This window comes from Amblyraja radiata, chromosome 33 (genome assembly GCF_010909765.2).
Source record: "Amblyraja radiata isolate CabotCenter1 chromosome 33, sAmbRad1.1.pri, whole genome shotgun sequence".
In the NCBI taxonomy this organism is placed as follows: Eukaryota; Metazoa; Chordata; class Chondrichthyes; order Rajiformes; family Rajidae; genus Amblyraja; species Amblyraja radiata.
This window is the reverse complement of record NC_045988.1, coordinates 11,001,186-11,021,291: the sequence shown is the minus strand read 5'-3', so window position 1 is coordinate 11,021,291 and position 20,106 is coordinate 11,001,186. Positions and strand designations below refer to the sequence as shown.

At 45.6% G+C, this 20,106-nt stretch overlaps 1 protein-coding gene across 1 annotated transcript in view; it reads right to left on the bottom strand.

Moving 5' to 3' along the window:
• The window catches only part of dscaml1 (DS cell adhesion molecule like 1), a 488,801-nt gene that overhangs the window by 119,090 nt on the left and 349,605 nt on the right, over positions 1 to 20,106 (bottom strand). Inside the window, exons 12-14 of the mRNA XM_033049745.1 lie at positions 14,395 to 14,594; positions 7,648 to 7,744; positions 1,832 to 1,960 (exon numbers count right to left, since the gene is read on the bottom strand). Of these exons, the coding sequence (XP_032905636.1) occupies positions 1,832 to 1,960; positions 7,648 to 7,744; positions 14,395 to 14,594 (426 nt within the window). The remainder of the gene's footprint in view (positions 1 to 1,831; positions 1,961 to 7,647; positions 7,745 to 14,394; positions 14,595 to 20,106) is intronic.

Genomic DNA, 20,106 nt, shown 5'->3' with positions numbered 1-20,106 from the left:
GCCCATTGTGCCATCTGTCGTCCCAAAGTAGTTTAGTTTAGAGAAACAGGCCCTTCGGCCCACTGAGGCTGCACCGACCAGCAATCCCACACATTAACATTACCCTTCACAATCTAGGGGCAATCTACCAAGCCAATTAACTTACAAACCTGCACACCTTTGGAGTGTGGGAGGAAACCAAAGATCTCAGAGAAAATCCATGCAGGTCATGGGGAGAACGTACAAACTCCGCACAGACATGTGCCCATAGTCAGGATTGAACTCGGGCCTCTGGTGCTGGAAGGCAGGATCTCTACCACTGCGTCACTGTGGCGCCCGTGCCTGAATGTTTGGCTTGGCGGGCATGTTTGAGGTTGAAACTTGTTATTTGTACATCTGGCATGACATTAGTTGCTCAATCAAAATTCGACCCTACTTTCAAATCAACGGACGCAGCTCTTAAATGGAGGTTACGAAAAGGATGGAAAATGCTGGATTAACAGGGCAGGTCCGGCAGCATCTCTGGAGAACATGGATAGGCGACGTTTCAGGTCAGGACCCTTCTTCAGACTGATTCATTGAGGGGAGGGGATGATTAAAATAGAGGCAAATTGAGATGTTGGGCATAGATCCAAGACCCTCAATACTTCGTGGTGCTGTCAGAGAGTTCAGGATGTCCATCTTCCTCCTGGTAGGTGGTCCCATTAACTGATGGGCTTCACTCCACTAGCCTCTTTGCATCCAATGTCCTCACCAACCATCCCCATCCGCATCATCTGCAGATCACTCCATTATCTGCAGCTCCATTATCTGCAGCCCACTCCATCATCTGCAGATCATTCCATTATCTGCTTGAATCTTCCTCCACACAAAAGTTCCATCAAAGCCCCATGCTCACACAATCCTCTCCCTAACTCCTTCCTCTGTGATCCCCACAATGGGAGTTTATGGGTGAAGAGTCTCTTTTATCAGGCACTTTGCTTTGAATGGTGGGGATGCAACAGCCCAGTGTAATGATTGCTGTAAACCACCACTTAAGCAACTCTGACGTATTTTACACGAGCATAGCAAACACGACAGCACAGATGGAAAGATGAGGACAGATAACTAAATGTTTGGGCCTGAGGAACACTGTAAAGAGAGTGCAGGAAGGAACTGCAGATGCTGGTGTAAAACCAAAGATAGACACAAAATGCTGGAGTAACTCAGCGGACAGGCAGGCATTTCTGGAGAGAAGGAATAGGTGAGGCTGACCCATTGGCTCGACCCAAAATGTCACCCATTCCTTCTCTCCAGAGATGCCGCCTGTCGCTCTGAGTTACTCCAGCTTTTTGTGTCTATCTTCACTGAAAAGGAGAGGAAGGCAGTGATGTGCAGAGGTTAAGGGAAGGAATTCTAGAGTTTGGGCCTGTATTATCGGAAGCCAGTGCTGGTTGTAGTTTTGAGATCAGGATGAGTGTGGAGGGCCCAGGTAGTTAAGTAACCAATGTGCGTCCATGAATTTGTGCTGGATGAATGAGACTTGGTACCAGATGGAATCTCCGTGGGAGAGTCGTGTTATATTGAAGGCAGAGGCCAACTGGGAAACTACTGGAATGGTCAAAAATACAATTGGGGAGTTCAGTGGCAGATGAAAGCATGACTGTGTTATATCCGGGCCGGGTTGTGGAGATGATACAGGGCTGGATGCTTATCTCAGGCTAAATAGGATGCTACGGTTTGTTTCATTCCGGTTCACTCAATGGGAAGGTTGGGGACTGGAATGATTGGCAAAGGAATGAGGCTAACATGCTCCTTGGAAGACAATGACGATGGGGGAGGTGGTTGCCATCGAAGACCAGTGACTACCCACCTGACTTGTTCTTGTACTCAATGTCAAAGCCGAGGATGAGACTGTTTCCATCAAATCTCTGAGTCCAGCGGAGGTTCATGCTACGTGCCTTCACTTCTCTGATCTCCAGCTCAGGAGGGTCAGGAGGCTCTGTAGGAGAAGGCAGGACAGAGACGCGCATGAGTTAATTCGCCCTTCACTGTACAGTTTTTTCTGTGCCATCTATAACATTTTCTACCTCATGTATTATTCTCTGCAAACGATGCAATTCATCTTGTCAGAATCAAGCAATAACTAAAAATAATATTTTCTAGGAACAATCACGCAGTGTGTGATGGTTTATAAAACGCTTGTTAATTATTTTGCTACCATTATTTTGAAACTAATTTAATAGAGATTCAACATACAGTTTCTACGTTCTCCCGCTGACCGCACGGGTTTTCTTCAGGTTCTCCAGTTTACTCCCACACTCCAAAGGCGTTCAGGTTTGTAAGTTAATTGGCTTTGGTAAAATTGTAAGTTGCCCCAAAAGTGTGTGGGATAGTGTTTGTGTATGGGGTGGTTGCTGGTCGGCATGGGCCGAGTAGGCCGCAGGGCCTGTTTCTGCACTGTAGTGTATCTCTAAAGTATAATATCTAAAGTAAGAAAAAGTTTTGGCAAATAACTGTTGCTTTCCACCTTGCTTACCACCGCAAACACCTTGACAGCATTGACGTCAAAAGGGCAAACCTCTTGAAGGACTGAATCCATGAAGAGCAGGAATGACGTTAATTAGATCATTTAACTCCCCTCTACTTGCTCCATTGCACTTTACTGTGACATGGCTGGTGGCTCCATGACCTTGTCAAACCTCCACGCTAGAGGTTTTGTCAGCTCCCGGTGGCTTATCAGTTTAACAGCATCTCAGGTCACTTTGCTAATGGGATGAGAGTAAACTCATGACTTTGATCATTACTGACTATGATCATAATGAACCTGCCTTGACATTGCTTTGTAATTGGGATAGGTGAACGGGCCATTGGTGAGACTAAACCTGAAGCACAGTGTACAACGTTGGTCAACTTCTTCAGGGGGGATTGGAGGCATTTCAGAGAAGGATCGCTTGATTGATTCTAGGGTTGAATAGATTTTCTTATAAGGAAACGTTAAGCAGGTTGGGCCCCACACAGATTGGATTTAGAAGAATGAGATGTGATCTGCATGAAACATATTTGATTTCAAAGATGTTGATGAAGTAGACAGTGAGAGGATGTTGCCCTACATGGGGGAAATCAAGATCAGGGGGCATGGTCTCAGTAAAGGGATCAGACTTTTAAGATAGAGATGCAAGGGAATTCTTCTCTCAGAAGGTTGTGTGACCATTGAAATACTCATCCACTGGTAGCTTTAGCCTCAAGTCTCAAGGTTGAGGTAGATGTACTTTTGGTACACAAAGTACTCAAACTGGCATTAAAGTGGTGCTGAGGCACCAGGAAGACTAGTGGAGCAGACTTGGGGAACCATAGAGATGCTCCTGTACTTCTTGTATACTTATGAAGATAACCATGTCACTTTCAAAGCAACTGAGCAAACTGTAATTACTGTAACTCATTAAAGATAATTGTTCTTGGGATTAATGAACCTATTCTCATGCATTGTTGTTTTCTCCAAATCTATATGTTTCTCTTGAATTTAACTATGTGTTGAGATGATCAAAGGTTTGGCATTGTAAGTAACGGTGGGTTTAAGTTGTTCCAATTTCAATTGCTGCTTCACTGAATTCGTTTGTCTACAACTAACCTCAGCATCCACAGATATTTGAGGAGGAAATGAACAAGAGTTCCCAATTACGTTGGAAATGCAGGTGGGGATATCGGCAAACTATAATTCCGTGGGTTCCATCATGGTTTTTAAAGCATGAGCAGAAAAGGTTTGGCTCATGATCCCAAGTAAATAGAAACCATCAGCTCATCTCCTGTTGTGCAAAGTTATACATAAATAGATTATATGCACAGCAGAAGCATCAAGAGCTTATTTGGTTTTGCAGTGGCTGACTAAATGCTTTTGGAACCAGCTAACCTATTTCATAAACTTCCGTGGTAAATATCATGTCCTAAACTTCTATGTCTTCTATCTGAGATCAGTGCAGAAAGTAATTTGTGAGAAAAACTTTGCACTATGTTTCTTCAGATACATTTTTATTGTACTGACAAGCCAATTATTTAATATTGGAGACCCCCATATGTTTCATGTCTTTGGAACTATCAGTAATGGATGTGTATTGTTGAACTGTTTAATTCAGAGAATTGGGTAACCATTTATCGGAACATCTTGAGTTTAGTTTACTTTAGATATAGCGCAGAAACAGGCCCTTCAGCCCACCAAGTCCATGCTGACCAGCGATCCCCGTACACTAGCACTATCTCCTACACACTAGGGTCAATTTACAATTTTTACCAAAGCCAATTAACCTACAAAACCTGTATGTCTTAGGAGTGTGGGAGGAAACCGGAGCACCCGGAGAAAACCCACGCGGTCACGCGAAGAACGTACTAACTGTGTCTAGACAGCACCCGTAGTCAGGATCGAACACGGGGCTCTGGCGGTGTAAGGCAGTGGCTCTACCGCTGCGCCATCGTGCCGCTCCATCCAGCTCAGAGTACAAGGCAGACACAAAAATCTGGAGTAACTCAGTGGGACATGCAGCATCTCTGGAGAGAAGGAAGGGGTGATGTTTTGGGCCGAGACCTTCAGACGTTTTGTGTCTATCTTCAGTTTAAACCAGCATCTGCAGTTCCTACATAATCTGAGTACAATGTAGCCATTACAATTTTTTTCTGGCTGAAAGTTCAAAACTTCAAGGAACACTTGGTTCAACTCTGTTGCATGCACTAAAAGTGGCAAATATAAGTATACCTTTATATATGCTGATCTTTGCTTCCACAACCACTTTAGTTAGTTCTGATGGTACCATATTTCAGAAAGAGTTCAACATGCAAACATCATTCATGCGGGTCTGCGGAGCGGAGCGGGCGGCGCTGACTTCAACATCGGGAGCCTGGGAGCTCCACACCGGCGCGGCCTTGTCGGCTCCGGAAGCCGCGGTCTCCGGTAAGGAAGCGGCCGTTCCAGGTGGCCCAGCCGCTGAGAGGACTCTCCCGACGCCGGGGCAACACCACCCGGCCAGAACGGCCAGGAACATCGGGCCTCCGTAGAGGCAATAGCGGAGGCCTCAATAGGCCTGACTTTGGGTGAACTGGGGATGGGGACTGGACATGGTAACCACTGTGGGGGGATGATTTTTTCCTGTGTGTAAGTTACTATGTTAGTCTGTGTCCAAGATGGCTGTCGGAAGGGAGAGTGGACGCTGGCGCGCTTTAGCTGCCGCTGCTCTCTCTTTCACATTGTATTTTTTGATTTTTTGTCTTTGGAGCGATTTCTGTCTTTAATTTGTGTATTGGTGATGTCCTTATTATTTATTTTACTCCGACTATATGTTTTTTCTCTTCTGTTAATTTCTGTAAGGTGTCCTTGAGATTTTGAAAGGCGCCCGAAAATAAAAATATTATTATTCTTTTAAGTGCTTTGTGTAAATAAAAGGAAGAACTTCCATCACTTTCTATTTTATTATCTACCATTTAATGTGGGGTAATAGTACCTAAAAGAAACAATAGCTTTTCCCCCAATCCCTAAACTAGACTTTCCAACGGCACATATTACAGCAATACCTAATGTGATTCCCCACAGTTTGAGACATATGGTTCAATGTCAAATGATTGTGCACTGGAATGCAATTCCCTTGTGCCTCTCTCAATCCCAGCCAGTCATGCATGGAGGATCAAGCCGTGTTCTCACTTCGCTCAGCTCATTGAGTAAGGTATTTGAGCTAAAATGTAGGATCAGTAATATCTGGACCTCTTCTGAGGCTATTGGGGATAAACCCGTGATTGGTCACTGGTTGAAGGTGTACTAGTCGGCTGCTGCTGACTGGACTCTAAACCAGCTAAACCAGAAGGCAAACACAATGCTAGCATTTATTTCATGAGGGCTAGAATTCGAAAACAGAGAAGTGACGCTGAGGCTCTATAAGGCACTGGTAAGGCTGCATTTGGAGTATTGTGAGCAATTTTGGGCACCATATCTGAGGATGGATGTGCTGGCCCTGGAGAGGGTCCAGAGGAGGTTTACAACAATGATCCCGGGAATGAGTGGGTTAACATGATGAGTGTTTGACGGCACTGGGCCTGTACTCGCTGGAGTTTAGAAGAATGATAAGGGAACTCATTGAAACGTACAGAATAGTAAAAGGCTTGGATAGAGTGGATGTGGAGAGGATGTTTTCACTAGTGAGAGAGTCTTGGACTAGAGGTTCAGAATAAAAGGACGTTCTTTTAGGAAGGAGATGAGATGGAATTTCTTTAGTCAGAGGGTGGTGCATATGTGGAATTCTTTGCCACGGAAGGCTGCGGTGGTCAAGTCAATGGATATTTTTAAAACAGAGATGGATAGATACTTGTTTAGTACGGGTGTCAGGGGTTATGGAGAGAAGGCAGGAGAATTATGTTTGGAGGGAGAGGTAGATCAGCCATGATTAAATGCGGAGGTGACTTGATGGGCCAAATGGCCTAACTCTGCTCTCTTCACTTATGATCTTATGAGCTAGTGTTCCTTCTCTTTTGGCTCACATGCCTCATTGAATGTGGCTGAACCAAACCAGAGGAATAAGAGGCCTATAATCTACATTGAATCTAGACTGCAGCTGACAAGATGCTGATGACAGGATTGATGAATATGCAATAATTTCCATGGTCCATCAGAACCCACCCATCATTATACATGCCTATTGATAACTATAACCTATACAATACTATTGATAAACATAAACAATGTTAAATAATGCTTCATTAAAGTGTGAGCTAAAGAAGCCCTCTGTTATTTTAACATCAGTATGTGCATTTGCAATTATCAGTTCTAATGCATCCTGGTGGTGTGGTGTGCTGCTTTGAATGGGGAACATTCATGGAAATACTTGAGAGCATGTACTGGTTTGAAACACTTTGCACTTTAAGGGCCTGCCCCACTTGGGCATCATTTGCGCGTCACGCAGATGGCGGGCGAAGATTTTGTACATCCCAAAATCCTGTGGTGCCGTGCGCGACCGCGCATCACTGCCTAAGTCACCACGCACCATGAGCGCATCACGTGTGCGTCACAACGTAAATGATGTCACGTAAATGACTCGCAAATGACGCCCAAGTGGGACAGACCCTTTAGGCTGTAATTGGGCCCAGAACCATTCATTCATCATCGTTGAAAACATTAGCGACTCAGCGGTGCTGGTTTCCGATGGGAATGGTGGCCGGCGCACCACTCATCTCTGTCCTCCAGTTCCTGCGGACTTCCGCCACTGGAAGTATAGGATTTTATAGAAACATAGAAATTAGGTGCAGGAGTAGGCCATTCGGCCCTTCGAGCCTGCACCGCCATTCAATATGATCATGGCTGATCATCCTGATCATGGCGTGTGTGCTTTATCATCATTCCTTACAATGCTATGTACGACAGTGATCGCAACTCCTACTGAAGTGTGGATGGCCGTTGGCTCGCTAGAAGCTCATCCGCCCTTTGACACGTCTTTTTTTGGTCCTACTGCGTGTCCACAGCCCTCTCCTCACCTGGCAAACCAGGTGGGCGAGACGGTTTAGTCGCTGACTATACGACCACGGAGCAGGTAGCACGGGATTACATGGTACCCGCGGCAGGGAGGAACCCAGGACTGCATATGCACTCTGTTATGTTTATCAGGAGCAACCTTTATATCTGAGATGAATTGAGCCAAAATATCATTGCATGGATACCTTGAACGGTGAGCTGAATGAGTCCTCGATCCTCTCCATAGGAATTGATCGCGTGGCAGGAGAAGAAGCCAGAATCTCCACGATCGGCAGGTATGATCTGCGGGAGACAACCAGACAACAGGACATGTGTTCAACAATGCACCAAATATTGGTATTCTCTAGTCCAATGCACTCCTGATTCACTGAAACAGGAGCTAGGTTTTCGAATATGGCTCTTATGGAAAACATCACCATCAGAGTATAAAACTGGAAACTTGTAAGCTCTGGAAGGGGCACGTGTTAGCCTTTCTGGATCCAGGATTAGTTGTCCATGTGTGACCTTCCTGGGTCCAAGGCATCCATGGTGCCACAAAAATACACAATTAAAACAAATATTTTCATCTATATTGAGCCTAAATGGAAGCAAACCTCACAATTAAACTAGTGCCAAACACTGTTCTTCCAGCCTCCATTCACCCACTTCCAAAATTCCTTGTCTAATCCCAAACGCAACTTAAATCCTTGGGTAACATCAGCTCTCTTTGCCACTGATGAGTTGATGCAGTCCTGTCCACATTTGCTTGGGCAATTGAAGCCTGTGTTCCAGTAAGCTTGTACCAGTCCAGGTCTCATCCTATTTCTAGGCCAGTTTAATACATCTTATCTATAGATTAAATTCAAGTTTCATGAACCAGATGCTAACATTGAGCTGATTCCTGAATGACAGGTACTATCAGAATGTTTAAGAAGCATTTAGATGGGTACATGGCTAGGCTAGGTTTAGAAGGGCATGGGCCAAACACGGGCAGGTGGGACTAGTGTAGATGGGGCATTTTTGTCGGTGTGGGCAAGTTGGGCCAAAGGGCCTATTTCCATGCTGTACGTCTCTATCACTTTATGACTATGACAGGTCAATGGCACAAAAATATTCTCTTTGGGATTTTCTCTTTCATCTTGTGAGACTACCCTCACATTTCCTGCACCAAGACATAGAAACATAGAAAATAGGTGCAGGAGGAGGCCATTCGGCTCTTCGAGCCAGCACCGCCATTCATTGTGATCATGGTTGATCGTCCCCTATCAATAACCCATAGAAACATAGAAAATAGGTGCAGGAGGACATCCCCAAAAATAATAAGTCAGAGACAAAGTAAGGAATGGAGAAGCACAAATCCTTTGCAAAGTGCTTGCCTAAAGTTTCTCTAATGGGAAAAATAAAATTTGTATTCGTCAAACCTGTCTTCAGTCCCAATGAAAGATCTTCACCAAAAATGTTGACTATCCCTTTGCCTCCATAGATGCTGCCTGACCCACTGAGTTCCTCCAGCAATATGTTCTTTACTGCACAAAGTCAGCGTGTTATTAGAGGTCCTCTCTTGGAAGCTCTATGCTTTGTAACAGAACTCATTCTTATGTTAGGGAACAGTATTGAAAGGTGAAAACAAGATAATATCGATTAAACTGCGGTGAAAACTAAAAAGAAAATATTTGTAATGAGAAAATTACCAGAAATTTGACAGAAAGTCCCACTGGAACTAAAAGGTGTAAATTGTATATGCAGCAAAGTAGGATTCTCTAGTGTTTTATGTGGGGAAAACAAAGTAGCAGATTTGTGGTGGAGGGATGTGAAAATCGTATCACTAGGTTGCTGCCAAACAGAAAGACTTTAGACGATACGGTGCAGAAACAAACCCTTCGGCCCACACTGACCAGCGATCATCCCATAAACTAACACTATCTAACATCCTAGGGGCGATTTTACAACTTACTGAATCCAATTAGCTTACAAACCTGCACGTCTTTGAAGTGTGGGAAGAAACCAGAGCACCCAGAGAAAACCTGGGTCTCCAGCGCTGTAAGGCAGCAATTCTACTGTTGTGCCCCCGTGCCACCCATAAAAGAAAACTAGTACTTTGTGTAGAAGGCGAGGAAGCCATTCTGCCCATCTTGTCCTTACTGGCTCTTAGAGAACGCACATCAGTCCCTTTGCACAAGCTATTTCCCCACAGTCTGTTCTCACTCACAAGCGAATCAGCTCCCTTCTGTTCATTTGCCATCCACCAAGGGACAAGTTGCCATTGTGAACAAACCCAACAAGCTCACCTCTTTGCGGTGTAGGAGGGGAAGCGAGCACCCAGGGGAAACCCTGTCACAGAGGGATCATGCACTGGATGTCGGGATGGAAGCTGGGTTGCTGAAACTGTGGCAATAATGCTAACTCCTGCACCACTATGTTCCCATAGAAACATAGAAACATAGAAAATAGGTGCAGGAGTAGGCCATTCGGCCCTTCGAGCCTGCACCGCCATTCAATATGATCATGGCTGATCATCTAACTCAGTATCCCGTACCTGCCCATACCCCCTGATCCTTTTAGCCACAAGGGCCACATCTAACTCCCTCTTAAATATAGCCAATGAACTGGCCTCAACTACCTTCTGTGGCAGAGAATTCCACAGATTCACCACTGTGTGAAAAATGTTTTTCTCATCTCGGTCCTAAAAGACTTCCCCCTTATCCTTAAACTGTGACCCCTTGTTCTGGACTTCCCCAACATCGGAAACAATCTTCCTGCATCTAGCCTGTCCAACCCCTTAAGAATTTTGTAAGTTTCTATAAGATCCCCCCTCAATCTTCTAAATTCTAGCGTTGATTCATCACATCAAATAGCCATAAATTTCAAGTCGTGTGTTGCAGAAATCCCTCTGTCCTTTAGCAAAATTGTCATCCGGAACGTTGTGAGAAATGAACAGATAATATACTTCAGAGGTACACAAAATTGCTGGGGAAACTCAGCGGGTGCAGCAGCATCTATGGAGCGAAGGAAATAGGCGACGTTTCGGGCCGAAACCCTTCTTCAGACTGATGGGGGGTGGGGAAAGAAAGAAGGAAAAAGGGAGGAGGAGGAGGAGCCCGAGGGCGGGCGGATGGGAGGAGACAGCTAGAGGGTTAAGGAAGGGGAGGAGACAGCACGGGCTAGCCAAATTGGGAGAATTCAATGTTAATGCCATAAGGACGCAAGGACCCCAGACGGAATATGAGGTGCTGTTCCTCCAATTTCCGCTGTTGCTCACTCTGGCAATGGAGGAGACCCAGGACAGAGAGGTCGGATTGGGAATGGGAGGGGGGGTTGAAGTGCTGAGCCACCGGGAGGTCACGTAGGTTATTGCGGACTGAGCGGAGGTGTTCGGCGAAACGATCGCCCAACCTACGCTTGGTCTCACCGATGTAAATCAGCTGACATCTAGAGCAGCGGATGCAGTAGATGAGGTTGGAGGAGATACAGGTGAACCTTTGTCGCACCTGGAACGACTGCTTGGGACCTTGAATGGAGTCGAGGGGGGAGGTGAAGGGACAGGTGTTGCATTTCTTGCGGTTGCAACGGAAAGTGCCCGGGGAGGGGGTGCTGCGGGAGGGAAGGGAAGAATTGACGAGGGAGTTGCGGAGGGAGCGGTCTTTGCGGAAGGCAGACATGGAGGGAGATGGGAAGATGTGGCGAGTGGTGGGGTCACGTTGGAGGTGGCGGAAATGGCGGAGGATTATGTGTTGTATTTGCCGGCTGGTGGGGTGAAAGGTGAGGACCAGAGGGACTCTGCCCTTGTTGCGTGTGCGGGGATGGGGAGAGAGAGCAGTGTTACGGGGTATGGATGAGACCCTGGTGTGAGCCTCATCTATGGTGGCGGAGGGGAATCCCCGTTCCCTGAAGAACGAGGACATTTCCGATGCCCTGGTATGAAATGCCTCATCCTGGGAACAGATGCGGCGTAGGCGGAGGAATTGGGAGTAGGGGATGGAGTCTTTACAGGGGGCAGGGTGGGAAGACGTGTAGTCCAGGTAGCCATGTGAGTCAGTGGGTTTGTAATGTATGTCGGTCAGATTCCCCACCCCCCATCAGTCTGAAGAAGGGTTTCGGCCCGAAACGTCGCCTATTTCCTTCGCTCCATAGATGCTGCTGCACCCGCTGAGTTTCCCCAGCAATTTTGTGTACCTTCGATATTCCAGCATCTGCAGTTCCCTTTTGAACACAGATAATATACTTCAATTTGGTTGGACACTTCTTAAAAATTAACATAGGGGACCCTGCATGCTTATTGCAACTCAAGGTTAAAACTGTGCAAATTTGCGGTTGAAAATATAAATGTCAAGGTGACTGGAAGTGCAGTGGAGGCGACCTCCTTTAAAATCATATAAAATAGATTTTATTTTAATTGGACATAGACCAAAACAGCAAATGAGGTAGTTAGAGTATTCAATTAAACGTTTAATGTGCTCAGTTTCTTCAGTTTTGCAACCCCACTTTTGTCAAAAGCTTTGGGATTGATTCTAATCAGTGCTGCGATATTTCTCACTTGGTATTCGTTGTTCAGTTTTAATCAGACTCGGCAACTTGAGGTTGAAAAAAAGTGGTGATTAGACTGGAACGGCAACTCTGCTGATCTATTAAAGGCCCACGGTTTTTTTTTCGTGAAGTGGCAATTTTCCCAGCTGAAGATTCTTGTTCTTACACTATGGGCATAGACAACAAGTATTAAGCCACTTATTCCAACTTGATAATACTACTCATTCTAGTCACATAGGTAAATATTCAACTTCATTCTGAGCCACAATTTAAAAAAAAGTCTACCTTGTACAATATCAACTGCTGGGCTTGAGAGATGTTCTCTTTCATTCATCATGACCACAGTGTCTCAGCCAGCAACTCAACTACTTTGTTGCTCTGCTGCTCACGTCTGCCTCCACAAACCTTTCCATCCTTAAGATGTTTGTTTTTAATCAATAAAGACTATGTTAATAAAGCTTGCACTTTAGTAAGGCTGCTGCAACAGGATAGATGAAGGGGCCCAGAAGCATCCCATCCCTGGAGGTCAGTCTATCCCCAAGAGGAAATTCTGCCTCATTAATTAGGAATCCAACTTACCAGGATAGACACAAAATGCCAGAGTAACTCAGAGGGTCAGGCAGCATCTTTGGAGAAAAGGAATGCATGATGCTTTGGGTCGGAACCCTTCTTCAGACTGAAAGATGGAGGTGATGGGGGGAGAAACTGGAGGCGGAAAAGGCCAGAATAAATCAGGACTGGCAACAGATGGAAAGGTGGGGTTCCTGATGACCCATTGTTGGCTGGGGAAGATGTGCCTTCCCCCATAATGGGAACCATTGTGGGGGGATGTTTTTATGTTAAAGCTATTTATTATTGTTATGTATTCTTTTTTATGTGCTGCATTGGCAAAAAGAATTTCACTACATCTAGGTGTATGTGACAATAAACCAACCTTTGAACCTTTTGAACCTTTGTGCTAAAAGAGGGATGTAAGGATGCGAACAGTGGAACTAATTGGATGACTAGGATGGGGGAGGGGGGGGGGGGGGAATGCAGGAGTTACTTGAGATTTGAGAAATCAATGTTCATACCGTTATATTGTGAGATGCCAAAGTGAAATGTATGGGTTTGGGAATTACTTTTCCCTGGGCCAGATAAACAACGTGGACCACCTAAATCTCCACCTTTCCTTGGAAAATCTTGCATTCCTAAAGCACAAGGTCTGAGCATCACAAAACACTTCACAGTCAGTTAAGTGTCGTCACTATATCGACACAAGAAACCTGATGGTCACTTTGAGCACAGCAGGTTCTGTACAAAATTAACATTAATGACCAGACTATTCGAGTTTGTGAAGTTGGTTCAGAGAAACTCTTTGGCCAGCTAGAATGGAGAAATGCCTCTGCTTCTTTCAACTGGTGGCACTTTAGTTTGACATCCCCCTGTTTGGTAGTTGCAGGGAAAAGTAAGTTACATTCTGAGCTAGTGAGGCAAAATGTCCTCATGGAGATAGTTGAGTGTGGACTGAATTCCAGGGGAAAGACGCTCTTGGGATTCATCATCTATCCTGTTGCACCAGCCGTCCTAAAGTGCAAGTTTTATTAACGTGGTCTTTATTGTCTAAACACAAACATCTTAGAGATGGAAAGGTTAGTGGAGGCAGACATGATCAGCAGCGCAACAAAGTAATTGAGTTGCTGGCTGAGACACTGGAGCTGCCCATGATAAATGAAGGAGAATATCTCAGTTGTACGAGGTGGAGTTTTTTTTATTGTGGCCAAGAGTGAAGTTTAACATTTACTGAAGTGTGGACTTAATCTGCGACTAGAATGACGATTGTTATTAGGTTGGAAGAAGTGACTTAATACTTGCTGTCAATGCCCACAGTGAAAGAACAAGAATATTCAACTGAGAATATTATACAATTATGAGCGTACATCCCTGTGATGAACTGGCCAACCAAAGATGTACAGAGTTCTGATTATTTGCTTAATATCGCTGATATTAATTTTAACATTTTAATATGTGTCCTGTTTAATATAAATAGGACACATTTTAATTTAAAAAAATACAAATTTGTCAATTTTCCTTTCATAGCTCTGACTGCATAGAAAGAGGGCATTCATTATTTGGCATTCCTTGTTCATTGTTTAAGTCTCACATTCTGCCTGCTGCCCTCTTTTAAGAGTCACCTTCTATTCTGTTTTCCCTCACACATATCCAGCATCCCCTTTGTCCCTTGACCGCTGTGATCACCTCACTGATCATTCTCTGGGGAAATAAGTTTCTCTGGAATTCTTGATTGAAGTTATTCGTAACCACGTTACCTTCACGGCACTTGGTTCCGAAACTTCCCTCGATGGGCGGGAATGTTTCCTCTGCCTAGCCTTAGTCGATTTAGTAAATCGTTGTTCGGCAGACGTGAGTTAAAAGGTTCGATGACTTACCTTGAGAGTGGAGACGACTTCTTCACCGTTGTCCTTTGTGGCCACTGAGTATCGGAACATTCTGTCGGGGTCGATCACGGTGTCCTCCTTCTCCCAGCGGATGATGATCGGCCGCTCGCCGCGAGCCGTGCAGTTGAGCTCCTTGTTCTGCCCCTTTATGGCAATGGTGGTGTTGGGGTGTGAAGTGATCATCGCAGGGACTGGGTTAAAGAGGAAACAGGTACGACAGTTCAAATCAGTGGGAGTGACAGATCACAGGATGGTTGATGTGTTGGAAGGAACTGCAGATGCTGGTCTATACCGAAGATGGGCACAAAGCGCTGGAGTAACTCGACGGGTCAGGCAGCACCTCTGGAGAAAAAAGATAGATGACCTGAAACGTGAGCCATCCTTTTTTTCGAGAGATGCTGCCTGACTCGCTGAGTTTCTCCAACCCTGTGCTGCCTCCTTTCAAAACGGGCCTTTAAGACCAAGTTAAGACTCTATATTTTTAAGAACTTTGAAACTTGTGTTGCGGAAACGTGGCAACTCTTGTGTATTGCCTCAGTGTAATCTACTATTCTACTCTTGTACTTAAGTATGATTGTGCTTATGTAGAATCATATTTTACTGAACTGAATGAAAAAAGGAATTTCACTCTACCTTGGTTCATGTGACATTAAAGTACCATAAACCATCGAACCATTGAACCAAGCTGATATCAAAAGGTAAATTAATATAGAGATAATATATACAGTAAATGACAAATTATAGATTTATTATTTTGTCGTTGCACAAGATGGCTGTCCACAAATGGCATAATGTATTGGTTTTACACATATTTTAGTACATAAATAAATATTTATTCATTAGCAGGTTGGGCAATACTGGCAGGGCCAGCATTTGTTACCCATCTCAAATTGCCCTCAACAAGATGGGGTTGAGTTGTTTAATTGAACGTTTTATTGCTTTTTTTGTCTCTCTATTTCTCTTTCAGCTGCTATCTCCTCTGCTGAACACTTACCATAAGATATAGAAGCAGAATAATCAGCCCACTGAGTCCACTATACCATTCAATCATGGCTGATCTATTCATCAGTCTGAAGAAGGGTCTCGACCTGAAACGTCAACTATTCCTTCGCTCCATAGATGCTGCCTCACCCGCTGAGTTTCACCAGCATTTTTGTCCACCTTCGATTTTTCCAGCATCTGCAGTTCTTTCATAAATATTTTCCCCTATTTAATCACATTCTCCTGCCTTTTCCCCATGACCTTTGACATCCTTACTAATCAAGAATCTATCAATCTCTGCTTTAAAAATATCCAAATGACTTAGCCTCTACGGCCACCTGTGGCAGTGAATTCCAACACTGTTTTATTTTTAGTTCGATTAAAGTTTAGTGAGGGAGGGGAGGGCATGATTTATCTCTGAGACGGACACAAAGCGTTGGAGTAACTCAGCTGGCTTGGGAGCATTTCTGGAGAAAAAGGACAGGTGATATTTCAGGTCGGGACCCTTCTTCAGACTGACCCTGTTTGAAAAATCTTCTTTCTCCAGGGATGCTGCCTGACCCGCTAAGTTAAGGGCCTGTCCCACTTCTCCCGAGTTTTCAAACTCGCAGAACATTCTTAACGAGTCCTTAGGAGTCCGTGGGTATATCGTAGCGACTCGTTATGCCAGCCATAGGTACTCGGGGCTATATTTCTACTCCATGGACATTTTTCAACACGCTGAAAAACGTCCCGACTTACCTGATGCCCCGAGTACCTATGGCTAGCATAACGAGCCGCTACGATATATCCATGGACTCCTACGGCCTCGGTACCAACATTCTGCGAGTTTGAAAACTCGGGAGAATTCGTGAATAACTCGGGAAAGTGGGACAGGCCCTTTACTCCAGTATTCTGTGTCTATCTTTGGTATAAACCAGCATCTGCAGATCTTGGTTTGTACATCATGATTTAACTCTTCTTGTTTATGCCAGCTCTTTGATGCAGCTGTTCATTTGATGCCTCTTTCTAATAAATTTCCCAGGGCCCAGTAAACGTACTCGAGCATTACTAGTAGATTTGTTTCTTTCATCATTTCAGGCAACTTACTCCAGACCATAAAAAGCTGCTGCTCCCTTCCTATTAACTTCCTTTAAATGTTGGAAGCTGTTGTCAGTGGATAGCGCAGAATCAGGAAATTGTGGATTCAAGTCGTGCTCCACAAACTCCAAGATAAAAACTCTCGGCTCAACCTGAAATTAGTTTCATCTGACATCATCTTCGGCATGGACATAGTGGGCTGAAGAAGATGAAACTGTGCTATGCTCTTAATACCACCTCCATGCTCCCTCTCCACTTTGAGCTAGGGGCGGCCCAGTGGCGCAGTCGTAGAGTTATGCCCCTGTCCCACTTAGGAAACCTGAACGGAAACCTCTGGAGACTTTGCGCCCCACCCAAGGTTTCCGTGCGGTTCCCGGAGGTTTTTGTCAGTCTCCCTACCTGCTTCCACCACCTGCAACCTCCGGCAACCACCTGCAACCTCCGGGAACTGCACGGAAACCTTGGGTGGGGCCCAAAGTCTCCAGAGGTTTCCCTTCAGTCTTCCTAAGTGGAGCAGGGGCATTACTGCCTTACAGTGCTGGAGACTTGGGTTCGATCCTGACTACGGGTGCTGTCTGTACAGTTTGTACGATTTCCCCATGACCGTGTGGGTCTTCTCCGGGTGCTCTGGTTTCCTCCCACACTCCAAAGACGTACAAGTTTGTTGGTTAATTGGCTTTGGTAACATTGTACACTGTCCCCAGTGTGTAGTATAGAGCTAGTGTATGGAGTAATCGCTGTTTGGCATGGACTCGGGAGGCTGAGAGGCCTAAAAGTCTAAGATAACCTCCCACACTCAATGGAGTGCTGCAGTTTTTCAAGAATGCGTTGAGGACGTTGATGAATCTTTTCCCCTGTTTATTTGGTCAGAGCCTGGAATTGAGTGTTTCATTTGGATGCCTGGCATCAGGTATCTGAATGACACAGCTTGCCCAATGTAGCTGACTGAAAGTAATTAGGAACGTGCTGCTGGGGATGTTGATCTGGGGGAGATTTACTGCCTGGTCTATTTGTGAGCTCAGACACACAGCAAAGTGCATGAATCCTGACTGCCCTCTGAGATGGCCAAGGAAACTCCCCATTTATAGAAGGTGCCACACCGGCATCTATTCAAGGGTAATTAGCAAATGGCCGAAAATGCCAACAGTCCCCATGTCCCAAACATGAGCTTTAAAAACCCCGATCCTCCTTTTCAATTTCCTATTGTGTGGTCAGCATCGTTGGACGAGACTCTGAATTAAACAAAACAAAATGTTACCTATTCCTTTTCTCCAGAGATGCTGTCTGACCCGTTGAGTTACTCCAGCATTTTGTGTCTATCTTCGGTGTAAACCAGCACCTGCAGCTCCTTCCCGCACCTGAATTAAACTAACAAGCTAAGGAGGAAGCACGCTACCACAGCATTTATTTGTTCTATATCTCTCCATATCACTGTCCATATCTCTTGTTTCCCTTTCCCCTGACTCTCAGTCTGAAGAAGGGTCTCCACCCGAAACGTCACCTGTTCCTGTTCTCCAGAGATGCTGCCTGACCCGCTGAGTTACTCCAGCTTTTCGTGTCTATCTTCGGAAGTAACAGGGATGCCTTGGCCCAGAGTCCTGTATGTCGGGAAGTGTGGACTGATACCAAGATCAGGAAGTGTCTCTCTGTTTAATCAGCTCAATGTTGCTGATACAACCTTTGTTTGGCTAATGAGGAATTAAATTATTCATGTACCAGTTTCATTAAATATTTCAATTAGTAATATCATTAATAATGAGTCCATAAACTTTTATGTACACAAAAGAATGGCTGCTACAGTTTTGTGCTTGGAAGAGCTATTCTCGGTGGCTGGCTGCAGGAGCCACAATAGATTATACTAATAAAACCTTCCAAAGCATAGCCCCGAGCGAACTGGACTGTACTTCACGAGCTGAAGGCGGCAGATTACAATGGAAACGGGCCGTTAATCTTACTTTAGGAAAACAAATCCTGCTTTCAGATAAGTCATTCTTCATCCTCGGAGGGTGAGAATGTACCTGCATTCCTGGGGTCTCTGCCTTGTTACTGTGGTTACATTCAGGTCCTCGTTTATAACCGAATGACCCTTCACTGTGGCAGAATGGAGGTGGTGCAACTGGGGTGTTGGAGAAGGGGGGAGGGGGGGAAACGATACAATATTCAGTCGAAATGCAAACCGTTATCTGCGACAGAGGAAATGGACACGAGTCCAGAACCCAACCAGCCACAGTCAGCGGTAGAGAGGAAGATGGAAGGAAAAAAGCCAAATGGAGTAGTCACTGGCTGCTGCTAAAGAGAAAAGATGCTGTCTGGGCTGTCACATGACCATCTAGAGGCTAACCATAAGACACACACCCAGGTCTGATCACCCTGCGGTGGGCCTGCCTCGACTGAGGGTGTCTTGTGACAAAAGGCCGAAACACCCAGTGACGTTGAGGTACACAACTGAAGATGTGTCTGATTGGTAGCAAAATCACCTAGTGGTCACCCCCAAGAATACCAAATGTCAATTGTAGTGAAAAACATTAGGGATTGTAACATCCAGTCGTACTAATCGATCCCAGGACTTCCTCAGATCTTTTAATTCCAATTTTTTCAAATTCCTTCTTTGAAAATACCATACCGTGTCGTGGATTTAGATATCTTACAACTCATGTGGCAGTTCCTCGTGCGACACTGCGGGAAACTGTGTGGCACGGACACTGTGGACTGAAGGGCCTGGTCCTCTGCTGTAGTGTGTTATCTTCTGTGTTCTAAGGTCACCGTGGCACGGTGGAGCAACTGGTAGAGCTGCTGCCACATAGAGCCAGAGACCCGGGTTCAAGTCTGACCTCACGTGCTGCCTGTGCAGAGTTTGCACTTTCTCCCTGTGACTGTGTGGGTTCCCTCCAGGGGCTCCGGTTTCCACCCGCACTCCGGAGAGCCGGCCCCATGCAACATGAGCCGCCTTTCCGAGATGCCCAGCGTGCCGTTCTGTGACGCGGAGAGGCGCGCACTGTACAGGCTGCTCCTGCACACTCTCCACTTCCTCGCCCTCGTCTTCCGTCCAGACACACCCTGGCGGTCCATGTTACCACCTGACGAGGGGAGCGGTCCCCAGTGGAGGTCTCTCTACAAGGGAGTCCTCCCCCTTTACATCGGGGACCTGGGGTGGAGAGTGTTGCACAAAGCCGTGGCCTGTAATAGGTATTTGAGCCGGTTCACGGACTCTTCCCCTGCTTGTCATTTCTGCGGTGAGGAAGAGACCGTGTTCCATGTGTACATAGGGTGTGAGAGGTTGCAGCCACTGTTCGAGTATCTGAAAGGGCTGCTCCTCAAGTTTTGGCTACATTTTAGTCCAACGCTATTAATTTATGGGCACCCGGTAGAGGGGGGATGGATGGGAGGGAGGAGTGGGTCTCCCTGTCGGTCTGCTCCTGGGCCTGGCCAAGATGGCCATTCGCGGGTCCAGGCAGCGGGCAGTCGATGGCCGCACAGCGGTCGCCTGCCTGCCCCTTTTCAGGGGTTACGTCTGAGCTCGCGTGTCCCTAGAAAAGGAACACGCGGTGTCCATGGGGACTGTGGAGGCCTTCTGTGCACGCTGGTCACCACAGGAGGTTGAATATATTATAGATTAAAATGTTAATATATTAATTTGATAAA